The sequence below is a fragment of the Thunnus albacares genome, chromosome 20, assembly GCF_914725855.1.
Source record: "Thunnus albacares chromosome 20, fThuAlb1.1, whole genome shotgun sequence".
Lineage (NCBI taxonomy): Eukaryota > Metazoa > Chordata > Actinopteri > Scombriformes > Scombridae > Thunnus > Thunnus albacares.
In genome coordinates this window covers 19,657,635-19,679,607 of record NC_058125.1, presented here as the reverse complement: position 1 = coordinate 19,679,607, position 21,973 = coordinate 19,657,635, and the positions used below count along the sequence as shown (strand labels likewise).

Sequence of the window (21,973 nt, the reverse complement as noted above, 5' to 3'; positions counted from 1 at the left end):
ATACTCCTGTTGCTATGCATGTCATACTTTCTGTTCTTGCATGGCACATATACTGTAGTTTACAATGATAAGGGTGGCAGAATTACAAAATGTGTTGTAAAAATAGCATGGTTCTAAAGGTGCCAATGACAGACTGAAATATCTAAGCAACTACTGGATGGATTGCAACAAAACGTTTGTCAAGTTCACATTTGTGGTTTTGGGTGAAATGTCAACAACAATGTGAACAGTTATTGGATTGCCATGAAATTTCTTCAAGACTTTATCAGCCAATGTTCGTATGCTAAAACACTAAACTAAGATGGTGAACATGGTAAACATTATGCTTAGCATCAGCAGGTAGCATTGTCATTGTGAGCATGTTAGCAAGCTGACATTAGCATTTAGCTCAAAGCTGTACTGCTGTATAGACTCTTAGCCTTGTTGATCCAACGGGGAGTTGATTTCACACAAAGTAAACAATGATAGGTTTCTCATTTCTAGCCAGCAACCATTGATTTTGTCAGTTGAAATGATGACCGTTGCTAGCCTATTTTATCCATATTTTGGCAAATCTCCACCTCACCTTTTAATAACTTTAAGACAAGAACCATGTCAAAGGGTCTTAACTTATTCACTTAACTTATACACTTATAATGCAAAAAGATGAGGCTAAATTTACAAGCTACATCCTCTTTAGATGATTTCTGATTTCTGTACAACACAGAGAGGTTAGATTTGCTTTGTCGTTTGTATTTTCAAACAGTATCTGTCACTTTTCCACAAAAAAAGGTGGTAGCAATGTAGAAGCTTTGACACCCGATTACTTCTGTAGGTAAGCTAGTTATCTTGGCATGCCAACTTTCTCTGCTTACATTTGAGCAGATATTCACACATCCACTCCTTAGAATTTTGCTATGTTTTTGGTTTTGATAAGGCTGAAAACAAACAACCTTCCAAACTCTAGACAGAGTAACACTCTTACTACAGCCCCACGCACACAACTTCTACATGTGGAGAAATCCAAAGGTTGACAGGCCTGCCATATCTAGTTGCAGTTGGTAAGCTGTGATTAGACAGTCCCTCAGTAAGTGGTTTAGCAAACCTTCAATGAACTAGTTGAGTTCTATTTTATTATGATCATTAGGAATAATGGTGAAAAATTAGACCCAAGTTTAATAAAAGCATAATTTCCCTTTAACAAAACTCCCTTTCCTTACAGGCCTTCACAAGCTGCAGTTTAATTCTCTGTCTCTGTCTGTCTCTACAGGTGGCTCACCTACCTACTGTTACTCATCCTGGACCTGATCATCTGCCTGCTGGCCTGTCTGGGGCTGGCCAAGCAGTCTCGCTGGCTGCTCACCACGTGAGTCTAATATACCCTGTAAAACCAAGCTATTTACAGAGAGAAGAGCTGTTTTTTTGTTTACAAGAGAGACAGTCTGTTCCATTTTTATGTGTTTCATGTGTGATTTTCCTATCCTGCACAACAGGAAGGTACGGGAGGGAGTAAAGAGACAGGGGCAGCTTGTTTGAGAGCAACAGTGGATTTGGAAATTAAGTGCTACACTAGCTGCTACAAATTCCATTATTTGTCCAGATCTTACAGACTACTTGCATCTATGAGACTGAAGATAAAGAAATCTAAAATTTGAGTTTCTACCAATGCCACTGCTGCAGCTGTTTAACACCTCATAATCACATCTTGTTATCCCGATGAAGATCAAGGACAAATATAATACAATACTATGAGATGAATTAGTACAGTAAGAGTTTGTGTAGACAGGGAAGGGAGCTGGAGGCAGGAGTTGCTTCAGTAGAGGGACCAAGATCCAAACAAATCGAAATAACATTGCCTTAAAAAAAGAGAATAAAATTATTTATTGGGAGCCTAACAGTGTGCACTGTTGTACCCTGCAAGAAGTTGCTTCAGTCCCATGAGACATTGCCTGTGAACGAGGCAGCTAACTATTGGATCATGTCCTTGTGCAAACACTGCCCTGCAAGCCCTGTTGTATTTCACCATTTGCCTTTTAGCATTGCCAGTAAGCATTGCTCAGAGTGTTTCCATCTCAATAGCTTTGCTCTACAAATTGGATCGGAGAGCTGTGGATAGAAGGGAGTGAAGCCATTTGATTCTTATCAACAGTATAACTTCCTGAAGATTGTTTTTGTAGCTTAAGACTTGACGTGTTTGAAACACACTATTTCCAGAGGCTTTCATGGCATGCCATTAATTATTTAGGTTTGTATTTTTAGCCTCTCTTTTTTGTATATTAAATGTACCATTTATAAGTGACAAGTAAACATGAGAAAACAGAAGACATAAATAAATAAAAACAGATTCACCTAGTATAAGAAATGTCTCAATGGTAATAATAATTATAATTATATCACGATGTTCTCAAGATAAGAAACAATAATTTAATTAATATTAGTTTTTGGATGTAGAAAGAAATTTCAATGAAAAAACGATGTTGGAATGACAGAAATGTGACATATAAATACTCCCATATATACATATACATATAATACATATTACACTGAAAGATGATATTGAAAGTGATTATACACAGCACATAAATACTGTATGTACAGTATATATTCACATGCATAGCCCCCACTTTCATTTAATCTCCTTACAGTATCTATAGCTCAACTGCATCCATCTCCACTGGAATGTGAATATATTTTTTCACTTTTTTTCTCTCCGCTATAAAATGAGCTTTCACAGGGCATGAAATCCACCCGGGCCTCCATTCATTCAGCCAAGCGTCACTCTGTCTCTCTCAATCAGTCAGCTCCGGGTGTGAACTGCGCTAAACTTGCCCTACTAACCACAAACCACCCCCCACTTCACCCTCCTACCCATTTGCACACACAAGATAAGTCAGTGTCAAGAGTTGTCTGCCTTTCCAAGGGATGCTCTCTTCCAGCGGAGTGGAAGTGGTTGGAGGCATTCGGGAGCAGATTACTCTCAGGGGCCCCTACTGATTCCTCCTGGTTCTCACAACCAGCTGTCTCTGTGTTAGCATGACACACGGCTTAGACATGGAGATACGCCCACATGTGAGGCATTCACAGACCTCACCATTAGTGGTTTTTTATTTTGATTTCTTTTTTGGACTATTTCTGTTTCCGGAGGGTCGTGTTGCTGTTGAGTTTTTCAAATGTCCTTTTTTTTCATGCTTTGAGCACTCCACCACCTCTATTATAATGGGGTGGGAGCAGAAAATTCAAAACCTGGATAAATAATAGAAACTATCGAGTGAACTGAACCTTAAAATTTCATGATGCAAATACAGCATAAGCACATTTCAAAGCTTAATTTAATGGATTACAAGTGCTCATGTGCCCCATTGTGCAGAACAAAGTAAAGGAGGGAAACCGTTTCCCTAGATGACAGAAATCATTAGGGTTGTCATGGGCCAAGGACATACAGCAAGAGGAATTGCACTATAAAACAAGGTAAATCACTGAGATGCGCTCAAATTACAATGAAACAAAACCACAGCATTTATAAAGAAGGAGAAGAAAAAAATATATATTTACTGCCTGGAGGAAGCAAGTGGCAACTGAAGCTCTGTGTGGAGAGACATAAACTGTTTTACAGGGAAAGCCAGAGCTGTTCAAGTAACCTCAAATGTCCAAAATACCAATTGACTCTATAAGCCTGAGGAAATGCCAGCTGAATTCAGCAACTAGCTTTTCATCTGTGCAGCCGAGCTTGCTGATCAAATGTCTGCTTCCTCGAGACACACATTTATGTAAGATATACTTTGAGTGTGAAACTAGATATAAACACAGCAGTGTTAAATGAACTGATTAAGATACAAGTTAATAAGACTACTAGTTCAGACAGAATCCCAACCAGGCAACCCTGTCTGCTTAAAATTATTTTTTCTAGACTACTGATTTTCAACAGCAAATGAGGTAAACATACTGTAATGCATCCTGATTTAGTACGTTTTCATCAACATAATGTGGAAATGTTTTTAATGAATATATCTACCAAGAGCAAATCTGCAACATTTTCACTGACAACGTATTTAAATTTGTTTTCCTACAATATCTATATAATATAATCTAATATCTATACTCTTGTAGTACAATACCTGTTAATAGCAGCTAAAGCACAATTAGCATTTTTTTATGGTTATGTTTAGGTACTCACAGCACTTGGTAAATGTCTTGGTTAAATATCTATTAACATTTAACCGAAGCAATGATCATAATCAAGTATTTTTGTTGCCTAAATGTTACCACACATAGAACTCAGATGTGATATGAACCCCGGTCTCTGCTGTCAAAGTTTTAAGCTTTATACGCCCACCATCCACCCCAACCACGTCCCTATGAGTTGTGCATGTTTCAAAAAGGTAGCACTCACACAGTTCATTACACGTACGATCAAATCTTCAACACCAAATGTTCAAATTAAATTGACTATACTGAATCATCGTTGTCACTGTCACTAGCAGTGGAGCTCCTCTCGCTGGTGACCTAAAGCACTAAAGTATGTTACTCTGGTTAAAAACCAACTGAAAGACTTATCCTTCCAATCATTACTGCCTCTTCATTTTTAATGCAGTACACCAGCTGTAATCTGAGCACAGATAGACCTGTTTAATAGATTATAAAGAAGATAAGCTTCAGCAAAATCATCGTGTTTAATTTCACAATATATATACATCTTTGGTTTACTCCACATTTCTTCTGTTTTTTATTTGAGCATGTTAATGCATATATCCATACACCTATACATGCAATTAGATCACAATATGCTCTTATTTGTTTTCTCTCTGGCAACAACCTTTTTTAACCGTGTGAATCTTTTTCTCCTTTAAAGATGGAATATCAAACCGGCACAGGAGCCAACTACTCATTAATTCAGTCAGGGCCAAGAGTCCAATGTTATCTTGAAAGTTATGAAATGCTGCATGTCAAAGTCACAATCTATGAACAAAGTTGCTCAAGACACATAAACACAATATAATGAGGTGTGTTCTAAGTTAGTCACTAATGATCTCTTAGATGGCAAAGCACAAAGCAGAAACCAAAATTAGAACTTGAGAAAACGATGTGATTATTATGACAAGCTAATTGGCAGAGTCTGGTATCTCACGGTGTATTCCCTGCATTTCTGCTTTTATGATCATATCATTTTTGTTTCACTCAATTTTAATTGACACATACATCATAATGATGGTTTGTATAATGATGATACACTTTCCTTATGACTAAAGACAAGATATAACAGCGTTCTATAGAAATCTATTAGTTTTCAACTGAGAAGAAAATCTATTTTCCACACTGATTTAATTCAGAGTGACTTGACCTCATCCTTGGTGATTGCATTTACTAGCATCAACTGCCCTGCCACTTTTTCACTTGATGTGCTTTGCGTCAGCTTTATGCCTGATTTCCTGCCAGTCTGTGTAGCTCAGTGAATCCCCTTTGCTCACCAGAGCACATAACTGAATGCAGCCTTGCTTGATTGGGACGCGACCTGCCAGCTCTGAGGGGGCGATCAGTTCCCGTTTGTCTGTCACCAGTGTCAAAGTTGTATAAAGAAGGGTATATGTTGCAGTATCACAAACCGACCACAACAAACTGTCAAATAGGCATGGCCTGGCGGACACATAGGCCAACGGTTCCCAACCTTTATGGCTTATTACCCTTTAAGGCAAAGCAAGGTCTAATTGTGCCCCTCGTCAGGGCTTATGGCCTAAAGGCGGACATTGCAATCAGTCCAACCAAAGAGGAAGAAAGCAGCAATCAAGAACAACTTTATTAGGAGACCATCAGGTTTCACATTGACCTGTCACAATGGTCTTGGCCTTGTCACAATCTGAAATTCTTTTCATTTGAGACATTTAAGAAATTGATCATTTTGTGACCACCTCAGATTTATCGTGGGACTACTTGGGGGTCTTGACCAAAAGACTGGGGACAGTGTTGTCAGATTGGACAGTTTTCCACCCAGTTTTATACTTTTTGAAAATGATTTTGGGATACATTTTGTACCATTTCGACGGTTTCCCCGGATTAATAGTTATAGTAGATCACATTCCAATAAATCAGACCATCCTCTCCTCCAATTAGTGTTGAGATTGACAGGGACGTTGTCCACTTGGTATGCAATGACAAAGGGCAGATGACCAATGAAACAAAGGTCATTTCAGTTTATTACAACTTGGCTGAAAGTTTTCTGTTTAAATTGAAAATCAGTTCCAAAGTCACAGTTCTGTGATAGCCATACAAAAGCTTACACCTGTTCATATAAACGAAGACGTTTTCTGTCTAATGTATGTTGGGTTTGCCTTAATTTAAAGAGAACATACTGGAGGCACTTCATATGAACGCTTTATTTTTCTTCATGCTCTCATATTCAGCTACAGAACATATCAGGGAGGCCAACATTTATTTAGCAAAATATCATCATGTCCCACTTCAGACTTCAAAAAAGTGATATTATTCCATACATCGGGAGGACAAAACAAACCCTCTCCAATCCGACGCAAAAATGAGGCTACTTTTATGACAGTTATGTTGTGACGTGATGGGTGACATACTGGCCAGTTGGGTGGGGCTTTTGGTTTGTCCGTTTTCAACATGGCAGCCGGGTCACAAACTTTCTCATATTACAGCTAAACAGTGCACTAAAATTCCATTATTTGTCCAGATCTTACAGACTACTTGCATCTATGAGACTGAAGATAAAGAAATCTAAAATTTGAGTTTCTACCAATGCCACTGCTGCAGCTGTTTAACACCTCATAATCACATCTTGTTATCCCGATGAAGATCAAGGACAAATATAATACAATAGCTGCTCTCTTCCAGCGGAGTGGAAGTGGTTGGAGGCATTCGGGAGCAGATTACTCTCAGGGGCCCCTACTGATTCCTCCTGGTTCTCACAACCAGCTGTCTCTGTGTTAGCATGACACACGGCTTAGACATGGAGATACGCCCACATGTGAGGCATTCACAGACCTCACCATTAGTGGTTTTTTATTTTGATTTCTTTTTTGGACTATTTCTGTTTCCGGAGGGTCGTGTTGCTGTTGAGTTTTTCAAATGTCCTTTTTTTTCATGCTTTGAGCACTCCACCACCTCTATTATAATGGGGTGGGAGCAGAAAATTCAAAACCTGGATAAATAATAGAAACTATCGAGTGAACTGAACCTTAAAATTTCATGATGCAAATACAGCATAAGCACATTTCAAAGCTTAATTTAATGGATTACAAGTGCTCATGTGCCCCATTGTGCAGAACAAAGTAAAGGAGGGAAACCGTTTCCCTAGATGACAGAAATCATTAGGGTTGTCATGGGCCAAGGACATACAGCAAGAGGAATTGCACTATAAAACAAGGTAAATCACTGAGATGCGCTCAAATTACAATGAAACAAAACCACAGCATTTATAAAGAAGGAGAAGAAAAAAATATATATTTACTGCCTGGAGGAAGCAAGTGGCAACTGAAGCTCTGTGTGGAGAGACATAAACTGTTTTACAGGGAAAGCCAGAGCTGTTCAAGTAACCTCAAATGTCCAAAATACCAATTGACTCTATAAGCCTGAGGAAATGCCAGCTGAATTCAGCAACTAGCTTTTCATCTGTGCAGCCGAGCTTGCTGATCAAATGTCTGCTTCCTCGAGACACACATTTATGTAAGATATACTTTGAGTGTGAAACTAGATATAAACACAGCAGTGTTAAATGAACTGATTAAGATACAAGTTAATAAGACTACTAGTTCAGACAGAATCCCAACCAGGCAACCCTGTCTGCTTAAAATTATTTTTTCTAGACTACTGATTTTCAACAGCAAATGAGGTAAACATACTGTAATGCATCCTGATTTAGTACGTTTTCATCAACATAATGTGGAAATGTTTTTAATGAATATATCTACCAAGAGCAAATCTGCAACATTTTCACTGACAACGTATTTAAATTTGTTTTCCTACAATATCTATATAATATAATCTAATATCTATACTCTTGTAGTACAATACCTGTTAATAGCAGCTAAAGCACAATTAGCATTTTTTTATGGTTATGTTTAGGTACTCACAGCACTTGGTAAATGTCTTGGTTAAATATCTATTAACATTTAACCGAAGCAATGATCATAATCAAGTATTTTTGTTGCCTAAATGTTACCACACATAGAACTCAGATGTGATATGAACCCCGGTCTCTGCTGTCAAAGTTTTAAGCTTTATACGCCCACCATCCACCCCAACCACGTCCCTATGAGTTGTGCATGTTTCAAAAAGGTAGCACTCACACAGTTCATTACACGTACGATCAAATCTTCAACACCAAATGTTCAAATTAAATTGACTATACTGAATCATCGTTGTCACTGTCACTAGCAGTGGAGCTCCTCTCGCTGGTGACCTAAAGCACTAAAGTATGTTACTCTGGTTAAAAACCAACTGAAAGACTTATCCTTCCAATCATTACTGCCTCTTCATTTTTAATGCAGTACACCAGCTGTAATCTGAGCACAGATAGACCTGTTTAATAGATTATAAAGAAGATAAGCTTCAGCAAAATCATCGTGTTTAATTTCACAATATATATACATCTTTGGTTTACTCCACATTTCTTCTGTTTTTTATTTGAGCATGTTAATGCATATATCCATACACCTATACATGCAATTAGATCACAATATGCTCTTATTTGTTTTCTCTCTGGCAACAACCTTTTTTAACCGTGTGAATCTTTTTCTCCTTTAAAGATGGAATATCAAACCGGCACAGGAGCCAACTACTCATTAATTCAGTCAGGGCCAAGAGTCCAATGTTATCTTGAAAGTTATGAAATGCTGCATGTCAAAGTCACAATCTATGAACAAAGTTGCTCAAGACACATAAACACAATATAATGAGGTGTGTTCTAAGTTAGTCACTAATGATCTCTTAGATGGCAAAGCACAAAGCAGAAACCAAAATTAGAACTTGAGAAAACGATGTGATTATTATGACAAGCTAATTGGCAGAGTCTGGTATCTCACGGTGTATTCCCTGCATTTCTGCTTTTATGATCATATCATTTTTGTTTCACTCAATTTTAATTGACACATACATCATAATGATGGTTTGTATAATGATGATACACTTTCCTTATGACTAAAGACAAGATATAACAGCGTTCTATAGAAATCTATTAGTTTTCAACTGAGAAGAAAATCTATTTTCCACACTGATTTAATTCAGAGTGACTTGACCTCATCCTTGGTGATTGCATTTACTAGCATCAACTGCCCTGCCACTTTTTCACTTGATGTGCTTTGCGTCAGCTTTATGCCTGATTTCCTGCCAGTCTGTGTAGCTCAGTGAATCCCCTTTGCTCACCAGAGCACATAACTGAATGCAGCCTTGCTTGATTGGGACGCGACCTGCCAGCTCTGAGGGGGCGATCAGTTCCCGTTTGTCTGTCACCAGTGTCAAAGTTGTATAAAGAAGGGTATATGTTGCAGTATCACAAACCGACCACAACAAACTGTCAAATAGGCATGGCCTGGCGGACACATAGGCCAACGGTTCCCAACCTTTATGGCTTATTACCCTTTAAGGCAAAGCAAGGTCTAATTGTGCCCCTCGTCAGGGCTTATGGCCTAAAGGCGGACATTGCAATCAGTCCAACCAAAGAGGAAGAAAGCAGCAATCAAGAACAACTTTATTAGGAGACCATCAGGTTTCACATTGACCTGTCACAATGGTCTTGGCCTTGTCACAATCTGAAATTCTTTTCATTTGAGACATTTAAGAAATTGATCATTTTGTGACCACCTCAGATTTATCGTGGGACTACTTGGGGGTCTTGACCAAAAGACTGGGGACAGTGTTGTCAGATTGGACAGTTTTCCACCCAGTTTTATACTTTTTGAAAATGATTTTGGGATACATTTTGTACCATTTCGACGGTTTCCCCGGATTAATAGTTATAGTAGATCACATTCCAATAAATCAGACCATCCTCTCCTCCAATTAGTGTTGAGATTGACAGGGACGTTGTCCACTTGGTATGCAATGACAAAGGGCAGATGACCAATGAAACAAAGGTCATTTCAGTTTATTACAACTTGGCTGAAAGTTTTCTGTTTAAATTGAAAATCAGTTCCAAAGTCACAGTTCTGTGATAGCCATACAAAAGCTTACACCTGTTCATATAAACGAAGACGTTTTCTGTCTAATGTATGTTGGGTTTGCCTTAATTTAAAGAGAACATACTGGAGGCACTTCATATGAACGCTTTATTTTTCTTCATGCTCTCATATTCAGCTACAGAACATATCAGGGAGGCCAACATTTATTTAGCAAAATATCATCATGTCCCACTTCAGACTTCAAAAAAGTGATATTATTCCATACATCGGGAGGACAAAACAAACCCTCTCCAATCCGACGCAAAAATGAGGCTACTTTTATGACAGTTATGTTGTGACGTGATGGGTGACATACTGGCCAGTTGGGTGGGGCTTTTGGTTTGTCCGTTTTCAACATGGCAGCCGGGTCACAAACTTTCTCATATTACAGCTAAACAGTGCACTAAAATATGTTTCTGATGACATTTGAGGCAAGAAATAGGTAATGCAGTAACAGAATCTTGATTCATATTTTATTCCTCCTTGGTTTCGGCGCACAGCTTGACAACGCTTCACAACGCGGCACTGATTGGCTAATCATTAGTCTCCCCCATGGCGCTCATTGGATCGATTGCTTTTTCAACCGAGAAACTGCTATTTCGTGTCATGATGCCAAACCAGAATCAGTCGGTGGATTAAAAGATCTGGATCCAGGCAACAGACACATTCAAACAACTAATAATCAGACTAAATTGAAAGAGGAACTTTCATTACACATTACTGTAGACAAGACAGTAGAACAATTTTTGTATCTCTTCTGTTTTTCAATTTCAAATCAAGATTACTCTGTGAAGCCTTGTTCTCTCTCCTGTGTTGTTAAGTGTCAGGGCTGGGTGAGGGCTCTGTATCAGAGAGAAGGTGGGAGACATCCTACAAGAGAAAAACTGATAAAGCAAGAGGCAGAAGGCAGAGAAATGATAGGGGAGAGAGGGCTATGGGAGAGAGAGAGAGTAAGAAATAGAAAAAAGATAAAGGAAGAAGGACTTAAGTGGTGGCTTGTAAGTTCAACGTAGGGCATTCAGTATCTCCTCAGCACATTGTGAATTGGATTAACTGGGGAGCTGTTGAAAGATGAACAGGCTGGTACTTGGCCTTGACATGCATATCCAAATTATATTTAAACACTGGTGATATGCTGAAAGAGGAATATTGGGAAAGTGCCACAGTGGTCAAAGAAAACAGGAGCTTATTGGATTTTCTGGAGATTATTTCATATAATGAAAGCTGATCTTTAATAGGACAAGTGTTTATCTTTTAATGGGTATTGATCTTATTGTATCTTGTAGTATACACACACATACAGGCATATCATTGCCCCTATATGCAGAAATACATACTCAGTCTCTACCGCCTTTTAGTCACATGTCTCTGATGTCATTTTCAGATACCATGAGATCATCAGGGAGGGAGCCCTCTGTAAAACAAAACCACATTTCTGTGTCCTCATGGGTGCAGGGAACAGCCATCCACCCAGGGGGCTGTAATCGAATGTAGGCCAACGGAGCGGACATGCTCTGATGCTTGCTTCTCCATTCATAAAGCCATGTCACTGCAGCTGTACAGTATGTTGAGGCCGCAAAATCAACTCCCACAGAAATAAACATGACCTCTGACCTTTTCTGTTGATGACAGGCCAATGAGATCACCACTCCTGCCCCTTGGGGCTCATGCTGTTTCCTTTCAATAGCAGAAGCCGTTATAAAAACAGTTCCATTTGCGTCACTGTACTCCCTCTGTAGACTGCTGATAACATAATTAACTCTGCAAAATTCCACTTTTTTTGGTTTTGTTTTGAGATTGTCCACACATCTGTCATCTGTATATACTATAGATGTTGTCCTGCATTGTACATCAAGCCATTTATTCCTCATGTCTTATGAACAGACCAACTTAAAGCAAATGTAATCAACATTTTTACAGTCACATAACTATTTTCAAAGAGAATTTTCACCCAATTCTGATGTTCCCCTCATCTCTACGGGACTTTAAAGCCTCTTTTTACTCACTGTTTTGGTTTTCTGGCTGGCAACTTTTCAGAGTTGGTTCACTTTCTCCCTGCCCTCATCAGCATCTTTTTTGACCACAGGAGGTAGCCATTTTCAGCGAAAAAGCCCCCAAAAAAACAAACAAAGTTAACGACTAACAGGCGAAAAGAGCCAAAATGAGAGCGAATATTGGCCTTAGATTTATTAGATGGACACAAACATGACCTCAAATTAATGCTAACATTACTCAGTGTCTGCTGGATTTGAAAATAAGCAGCTGTTTTCCAACAAGTTCTGCATATCAACTTAAAAGAGGATAATATGTCTGTTATGTTTGTATGTTTGTGTGCAGGTTTAAATGACAAACCTTTGGTATTCTCACAGTTTTCTAATGGTTTGATTTAAGAAAGGAATAATATACAGATGTAATCAATACACATTATCAGAAATAACTTACTGCAAAACAGGACAAGTGTTGTAAAACATTCATCTTTGTGTTTCAGTTGGACAAATGGCAAGCTTTACTTCATTAGGATAAATGGCAAGCTTTACCAATCCATCTTTGTGAAATCCTACAGCAGGCTGCATCTGTTCCTGGGAACAAACTGGCTGTTGAGGCTTCAGTTAATCTACATTTGATTCAACAAATAAACAATTTTTTTTTGTACCGAGTTGCACTGTGACCTTTCTGTGGCGTTGTGTCCCTGCAGGATGATGGTGTTTGGAGTGCTGACGCTGGTCCTAAGCTGGACTTCTCTGGGAGCTGACCTGGCCACTGCTGTGGTGAGCTGCTTCACTTCTACTCCTCTGACTGACCGGCTTGCCCCAATATAAACTGGCATACTGGTCTACAATCAATTCTTATCATGCTTGACAGTTGTGATAAATTGCTTAAGCTACACACACACTGCACTTGAAAAATAGTCTTTTAATGTATGGGGTTTGGGAGAAGAGATGATAACACATTGCATGCATGCACTGCCACATTTTCTTATGTGCATATACAGTATGTGCATGTTTATGTTAATTAAAATTCTGTAGTGTGTCAGACAATGAGGAGGGGTAACAGTTGTTATTAGCTAAAGGTTTTTCCACATACTATGCAGTCTTATGTACAAATATGCACCTGTTTCATGAAAATATGCATATGGCTGCATGCAAAAAAATGCATTTAAATGGAGCCTTTTTATGCAAAACATAATATTTTAGCCTAAGTTTAAATCATTCTCTGTAAAATGTGACTGAGCTAGAAAGAGCCCTTAGAGCCAGGCAGTGTCATCTAAAAAGCTTTTAGCACCTCCTCACTGCCCATTCTCAAATTCTTCTGATCATAGTTTGTCTATCTGTCACTTCATGAGCTTTTGATCTCTACCGTCAAACAGCACATCGCTAAAAATAGCCTAACAAAAGAACAAAATCCCAAACCCACACCTTGCAGGCATCGTTATACAAAGTCAAAGATTATGACAACCGGAATCCAATTGCAGCTTGTAAATCATAATGAATAATTGAATAATTTCAATGTTTTTCTCTTTTACGTTCCCACGGCAAAAAAAAAAAAAAGCCACACAAATGTTTGAATGCCTAGAGGGGAGTGATATGTGAAAATAGAGATACATTTGGAAGAATTCATATCAGATGGATGAGCGCTGGCGTTTGACTCACCTGCCTGAGGCATGTGTGCTATTTTTCTCAGGTTTGTTGTTGGATCTCCTGTTTTGACTCGGGGGGCCGTAGAGAATTGTTAACATGTGTGAATTAGAGCTGGAGATAATGAGCATCGGGTAGAAAGCAGCAGGAGGCGCAATCAGTTACAACTCGTTAGTCTCCGGTTCCATCTTCCTTTTATATCTACCAGTTTGTCTCCAGCCTCTGTGGTCTATTTTGGCTGGATCAATGGTTGAAATCCGGGTAGATTCCTTTGATACGAGTGCCATGACACACAGGAAAACCAAGATTGTGCAAGCAGCCCTTGTAGACGCCGTTCAATAAACACCCACAATACAAAAATGTAGGACAGAGTGAACATTTTTGTATTGTGGGTCAGTCTGCTTATCACAGTATGCAGTGTGAAAAATACAGGGCTTCTTGGGGGGTCTGGGACCCCTGAATTGACAGCTCTGACCTTCTGAAAATCTCAAAATGAAATTCTAGGGTTGTCTCAACAATGTGCCTAATTATTTTCTGTTTATCTACACAGTAAGGTTTATTTTATGTAACTTAAATCGTTGATTGTTTTTAAAACAGCAAATCATTTACAGCATTTGAATGCAATTTGCATATCGCCTCTGCATATTTAAAACATCCAGTAAAAAATGTGAATGTGAACTAATTCATATAAAAAATAAAAATTCTTTATTTATCTTGAGGAAAGTCCTTAAACACTCCTTTTATCACAGAACAAATAAACCAATAAAAAAAACACAACCGCTTTTGTTCTTAGTTGCTCTTAGATCTAAGTATAGCTACTTGGATCTAATGGCTGACATGTGCTTCTTCTTCTGTTTTGTAATATCGCCTACAGCACTGAGACCCCCTGACTGTCACAGGGTATTTGCACATATATGTTTTCTGCAAATGGAAATAGTGGAAGAGTGGCAATAGGGCAAAGGCCGCGGGATCACCAAAATCAAAAGGATTCCACAGCAAATTTCATGGCAATCCAGCTTGTAGTTTACTTGTGTAAAAAAATTGCCCAAGGGTAGCACTGGAGGAAAAGTCGACATGTGACTAAAATGGACAGAGATCCTCTGAACAGCCAATACATACACGCTTATCTGCCCAGTATGTGTTGATATTTTCTGTGTAAAAACAGAAACTGTTGCCTGGGGGGGGATGCAGTAGAGTAATGATAAGGTCACCAGAAATATTCATCCCTTGCAGACGATGGATATCTAAAGCAAAGTTTATGGAAATCTGCCTATTAGTATTTCAGACCCCTTGTCATGGACCAAAGTCAAGGGGAAACTTTGACCTGAAAGTGGTGCTTGACAAACAGTCAGAGGGTCACCAGTCATTTGACATAATCATCTGGAGATTAAAAATATCTGTACTACATTTCATGGCAAGCTGACTGACCAGAGTTAGATGTGTTTCAGCTTAAAACTCTCCCCTTGTTCTACATCTCCACTCGCTTGATAAATGACTTACGCACATTCATTAATTTTCTAACAATGGAATAACAGATTAATCATCTTGTTTAAGCCCTAATACTGTGTAAGAAAACAAAACCCAATGTGGTATGTTAAATTAGAGCTGCAACGATTAGTTGATTAATTGATTAGTAGCCAACTATTAAATGAATCGCCAACTATTTTGATAATCAATTCATCGTTTTAAGTCATTTTAAGAAAAAGTTCTCTGATTCCAGCTTCTCAAATGTGAGTATTTTTGTCTTTGAGTTGTGGACTGTCGGTCGGTACAAAAGACATTTGAGGACGTTATCTTGGGCTGTGGGAAACTATGATTGACATTTATCGCCATTTTCAATCGATAATGAAAATAATAGTCAGTCGCAGCCCTACCTTGAATAATTTTGAAAGATTTAGCTTTAGCTGAAGCTCGAATTTCTTTGATGATTTTCATTTATTTTCTGTTATTTCAGTAAAACTCGAAGTATGATATAAACATCATGGATGTAGTTCTCTATGTCTATGATAAACACCAGTCATCCATGTTACTTTTTACTTTTTAGTCATTTCACCAGGGTCTTGCTGGTGCTGCAGAATGTAGTTATCATCAGACAGGTCAACAGTCCTTTGCAGGGCTAAAATAAAACGGGCAAATCTTCACATTGAGACTGTTGAAGGGAACTGGAGCACCTGTACAGCAGGTAACCACTGCCATCAGTCTGTCACTGACCTCCTCCACCCTTATTTAGGGTTTGAACTCAGTTCCAAACTGCAATCTATTTGCCGCTGCAGCCAGAGTGCTGCATCCCACTTATAATGAGAACAAGTTTTGCTGTTGTGCTATAATGATGTCAGACATCCACCAGAGTGCAGACAGTGTACTTGTATTTATTTCTGAGGATCTTCTTTGTGCTTACAAGTATGTGTATGGCGGATATATTATTTGGCTTGACTGACTGCAGATGTTTGGTTGTCTACATGGGAATCTTCAAAATGTGTGTGTGTGTGTGTAAGCTACAGTTAGATTAGTGAGTACACAATAAATGAAGGTTTAATGAATGCACCCCTTCGCAGAACTCTTAATTACAGACAGCGGGTAGTCTCAGAGAATCACTGTTTTCCCTTCAGGAATTCTAACAAACTTGCCCCTGAATTGCAGAGCTACTTGGTATCCCTTGTTTTTAATAAACTGGCCTGGGTTTGCTGAGGAACTCGGCTCACTTTATCTCATCTGTGTGTGTGTGTGTGTGTGTGTGAGGCTCATTAGCGTAGCCCCTGGAGAGGGTTAAGCTACATACAGTGTGTTTTGCCCTGAGCCCGGGGGACATTTAGCATTCAGACAGCACAGTTTGGAGGAGACCACCGCTCTTCACTTTTGTTATTTTACCAAGGCAGGTTTCTTGTTAGCACTGTGTGGTGAGGTGAAAGTGATTGTGAGTGACAGAACTGAAAAGTATTCCTGTCTAGTCGTGTTAAAGTGGATTAGAAAACACAGCCCATCCTCTTTATTTTCCCTTTTGTGTCAAAAAGTGATAAAGATGATGGTCATCATTGTTATTCAGCTTTGTCAAAAAGACTTTCCGAGGTGTTAATGAAATATTATCGTCACATAGAGTACTTGGTATTTGACACTCTGTTCCTAATGGATTTCTTTTTTCCTTTGCAGTTCAAGAACCGTTCATTCTTTTCAACTGTGTCTTTGTTTTCTGTTCGCCGCTCTCACACGTCTCCTGTTTTATTTCAGGGCACAAGTGATTTCTGTATAGCCCCCGACAAGTACCTCATGAGTCAGACAAAGGGTATCATCGGTACTGGTAAGCTCCAGCATTAATAATCCTGCTTGAGTGGAGTTGTAATTACAAAAGCATTAAACTGTGGCCATGACAAGAATAGTGTTGTAGTTAAGTAAAAAATGACGGCTCCAAATGCATTTAATCAACTTCTTCCCCTGTTTGTCTTTTTGCTTTTTCACAGATATTGTTCATTACTACCTTTACTGCAACCAGACTCTCTCCAACCCCTTCCAGCAGGTATGTTATGTGTCAAACTTTAGGATGCTTTGCTGAACTCCTGCTGAATCTTCAGCGATGGGACATAGTGAGCATTAAGTTGGTGATTTGCAGGGAAAAGCACGGTTACATATCATTTAAAAGTGCAGTAAATTTGTTTGAAAAATGAGTATTTTCTAGACTGTCATACACAATAATTTGAGTTCTTTTAGGGAAACCAAATACATAAATAAAACATTTCGGATAGAGAGATATCGGAGCCTATGCACTACTTCACTTTTTTCATACGCCCACATTAAAGTTAATCTTAAGGTAGAAAAGTTTCCTGATTTTAAATTAGGAAATATCTAATTACATAAATCTAACCAAGCATTCAATACAACCTTTGATAATTTACAGTTTTTGATACTTGATTCTACACACGTATTTTGGTCAGAATGTATTACGGTTCAATACTAAACCTTATAAAAGAGAATTTCTCTTCCAGAGTTTTATACCTGGTGGTGTGAAGAAAAAAAAATACAATTTCCGAAAATTTTAAACTATAAATGAACAGTTAATGGGTGGTGGGTTGCATTTGAGGGACCTCAGTGTTTTTAAAATCCTAGCTATGGCATAAAACCGTTCTTTCAACAGTTATAAAACTGCAAAGCATCCAACACTACACTATCTCCTGGTCTGTCACCATTATTTTTCCTATCTCTCTCTCTCTGCCTGCTTTTCTTCAGTCTTTGGCGTGTATCAAGCAAACAAGGCAAAACATGCCAAAGTGATACAAAGCTGCCAAGATGAAGGCTCCTACGTCTCCTCTGAGGTTCTGTGAGGTTACTCTTCAGAGAAGCAGAGTAGGAATTGTGGGTCACATCACTGACTTCGCCGCTGACATCAAGGCAGCGGTAAAGTCAATTTCTGTGAGCTCTGACCCAGCGGAGCTCAGATCTTATTATCTGGCTCTCGTAGACATGCCCCGAGGATAACAAGAGCACACAGCTACGGAGGGCAGGCAACCGTCACCTTGCCTGGTAAACAAAGTCAGCACTCCTTTCTCTGCCACACAGATACCCAACAGGTGCAAAGTTCACAAGCAAGCTGGCAGATACAGGAATTCACACTGATTGGCAAACATACAAACACTCTCTCTCTCTCTCTGTGTTTCTCAGCCTGAGCAGCAACAGTGCCTTGCAGTTCTACCCTCTGTGCCCTTGTGTTTCCTTGCTCAGGGCATCATTCCTGCGTCAACTCTGCTTCTTGCCGCAGCTTTTTTTTTCCTATTCTTATTATCATTTCTTCTGCTTTTCTTTTTTTTTGTCCTCCTCCAGCTCCTTGCTCTGTCCTATTTTTGCTTTATTAGGCTTAGAACAAGCTCACCCAGGCTAAGGTAAAAAAGCCAAATCTGATTTTGCAGCAGAGAGCAGTTTGATCACAGACTGTCATGGCACTGATGCACATCCGGGAAGAAAAAAAAAAAAGTCAGATCAGAGGAAAGTAATTACATTTATGGATGGTTGACGTAATTGACCATATCCTTTTTCAATTTAACATTCTGCCACAGGCCAGGGGTTTGCAGGCTTCTCTTGTTAGGTTGGGTGACTGTGAAGATACAAATTTACTTTGGAAATGTGACAGATTATTTCATTTATGGTTATGCTTGAATGTTAATTAAAAAAAAAAAAAGGGCAAGATGCAGAAGGTGCTGTCTTTCAGGTGGGATGTGATTATCCAGTTATTTCATGTTGAATGGGGAGGCTTATTTTGCCCCCTGCTGGTAAGAACAAAAACCTACAAGCCCACAATGGGAGACTCAAAGTACATGTTGTAATGTAATCATAGAATATTTTATATCAGTGAGTGTTGAATTATTCAGCCATGGCCGACCAAAAAAAACAGTATTTGTTCACTTTTTTGGCCCATTAGTAGTTGCGTTTTGTTTTGTTTTGTTGCTATGTTCCTTAAATGTCCATTCTTATATGATTTCAGGGCATTTTATTTGCTTTCAAGGCTAACTCTGGCTCCCATGTTGTTGTTATTTTATTGATCAATCTGCATCATTCCTGTTAAATAAACCAACAAATGAAATTATATAAAAAATAAAATCCATTATGCAGGCTGTTCTGCTTTCATCCATGTGTTTTCAGTTTGTGGAAGGACACAACTTGTACATCTTGTCACTAGAGTCACTTTTATCATTTTACAGTAGCTACATTAAACAGCCTTGGGAGCCTCGATTTTCTACGCTGTGTGCAGACTCAGACTAATTAAAATGCTTCCCCTAAGATCAATGTTTACTCCTCATTTGCATTCTTTTTACTCTGTGTGCATTTCAACTTACTTTCTTGTTTACAGCCTCTGACCATCTTCCAGAGGTCCCTGACCACCATGCAGATCCAGATCCAGGGTCTGCTGCAGTTTGCTGTGCCTCTGTTCCCTACAGCTGAGGTATCACACACACACACATACCAAGCTACATCCTGTAGTAAAAGGTAGTCAAGTGGTTATAGGAGTAGCAGTAAAAGGACATTCTCGTGTAAATAAGTGCTGGAGTATGTTTCAGTGATATGGTGACCTCTCCACAGAGAGACCTACTGGGTATCCAGCATTTGCTCAACTCCTCAGAGGCCAGCCTGCACCAGCTGACCGCCCTGCTGGACTGCAGGGGGCTCAACAAGGTTCGTTCACTGCATCCTAATTGGCATCACAGTAGCACAACTAGGTCAACAGGAGAGTAAGTGGCCACGCAGGATTTCATCATGAAACTGAAACTGAGCTGGCAGCAGAGCGGAGTTTGAAATTTAACGAGATCAACTTCTCTAAGCTTTGCTCCCTTATTAACGTGTGAATTTCCTGCACTGTCTTCACTCGCATTGTGTGACTGCAGTGCGGTTTACACTAATAATGCTGGAAGTCCCACCGAATGTGCATGACGTGAATTAAGAATATGTCTTCCTGGAGACAACACACACTTGCTTAATTTTGTCTACTACAAATTCATATATGACAGCAAGAGCCTGCTTATACAAGCAAAATGTTTGTTCATTTGCCTTGTTTACGTGTTTGACCTCTTTAGGACTACCTGGATGCGATGGTGGGGGTGTGCTACGACGGGGTGGAGGGTGTGCTCTACCTCTGCCTCTTCTCCATCCTGGCAGCCTGTGCCTTCACTGTGATGCTGTGTGCCATTCCCAGGGCATGGAGACAAATTGCCTGCAGGTCAGTTCGTTCTTTGCTCGTCTGCCTGCCTGAGTGCCCTCATTTCCTCATCCTGGAAACATCTCTATGCAGCACCAAATGTACTGTATGAGCCAACTGCTGCATGTTTGTGAATATTTTCTCTGTTTGGCCCAAGAGCCCAGATGTTTTGCTACAAATACAAATTCAATTGTGTGAGCATAATGAGACATACAATATGCTCCTTTCATCTGAAACATTAGTTACTCTTCTCCACTTAAAGGGCCATACCGCTGATTTTAACCTTTCAAACATACTTTATATTACAGCTCCATATTTAACAAAGCATACCATAAGGTTTTAGATTGTTTTCCTGTCTTTCAAGCAGGCGTTTTTGTCCCATTTCAGTACACTATCAACATTAACAATGAACATTAAGGTAATTCATCACGGTGAGCAAATTATCACCTTCAGTTACATTATCATCATGAAAACACTCCATGTGGATGCATTCAGCAGTGGTCTGTCAAACAAGGTGTGAGAATCTGCTGGCATGGAGAAACATTTTTAATGCAAGAAACAACTAAATTCACATCAGCTGTTTCACAAAAACAGCGTCAATAAGCAACAGGTTTGCCATATCAACCTCAAAGGTGATAATTTGTCAGTTTTTGCATTCACAGCTTATTTCCGCTGCCCGCAAGTGGCCAAAAAAATCAATTATTTTAGGTTTAAAGTACCTCTAGGTAGATATTTTTATAGTACCAAAGTAACAAAAGGCTTCCTAGAAGGTTGGAAATTAAGCTAAAACCTTTACGGCATACTTTTGGACGTGGTCAGCAGAAATGTAATGCATAGGCGCTACTAACATTCAAAACACTGGTTCAAGCGTACATAGGTCAAACTTGTTGACCTCGCTGACATTTCACTCTGCCTCCAGGGAACGAGATTATGACGACATCGACGAGGAGGACCCATTCAACCCTCGGGTGAGGAGGATAGGCTCCCAGAACCCCAACCACACCAACATGCACAGCTTCTGCAGCTACAGCAGCAGCATGGGCAGCCAGAACAGCCTTCACCCGCCTGCCCCAGCTGTCTCAAACGCCCCAATGTCTGAGTACATGTGAGTGAAAGGAAATAATGCGCGGAGCAAACTGGGATTTCAAGTGCTCGCAGTTCCTTCAGCTTCTGAGTGGCTCCTTTTATTCTCTCCTCAGGAACCAGACAGCTCTGTTCGGGGGAAATCCGCGGTACGAGAATGTGCCTCTGATAGGACGAGGCTCTCCTCCACCCTCGGTGCGTTGGGTCCCAGAGGCCAAGTCCTTCCTATGATGTCACTTCCCTCTGAGCTAACCAGCCAGATTTCACTTTTAAAGCACAGGGAGCAATTTTATTTATATTTATAAATAGCTACTGATTATGAATTTTCTTTATTCAGTGACTCACTTCCTTCCTTAAATATCACCTTTACATAACTGAAATGTTAAGACATATTCAACATCTCTTTAAAAGATTCTTAAAAGGTATTTAAT

The 21,973-nt window shown here is 39.4% G+C and overlaps 1 protein-coding gene across 2 annotated transcripts in view; it reads left to right on the top strand.

Annotated features, from left to right (window-relative positions):
* Nucleotides 1-21,973, top strand: part of ttyh2 (tweety family member 2) — a 64,485-nt gene that overhangs the window by 38,647 nt on the left and 3,865 nt on the right. For both annotated transcript variants that reach the window (XM_044338104.1, XM_044338103.1), the window contains exons 5-13: nt 1,250-1,345; nt 12,844-12,916; nt 17,009-17,078; nt 17,239-17,294; nt 19,617-19,709; nt 19,847-19,939; nt 20,338-20,480; nt 21,379-21,564; nt 21,659-21,737. In XM_044338104.1, the coding sequence (XP_044194039.1) occupies nt 1,250-1,345; nt 12,844-12,916; nt 17,009-17,078; nt 17,239-17,294; nt 19,617-19,709; nt 19,847-19,939; nt 20,338-20,480; nt 21,379-21,564; nt 21,659-21,737 (889 nt within the window). The remainder of the gene's footprint in view (nt 1-1,249; nt 1,346-12,843; nt 12,917-17,008; nt 17,079-17,238; nt 17,295-19,616; nt 19,710-19,846; nt 19,940-20,337; nt 20,481-21,378; nt 21,565-21,658; nt 21,738-21,973) is intronic.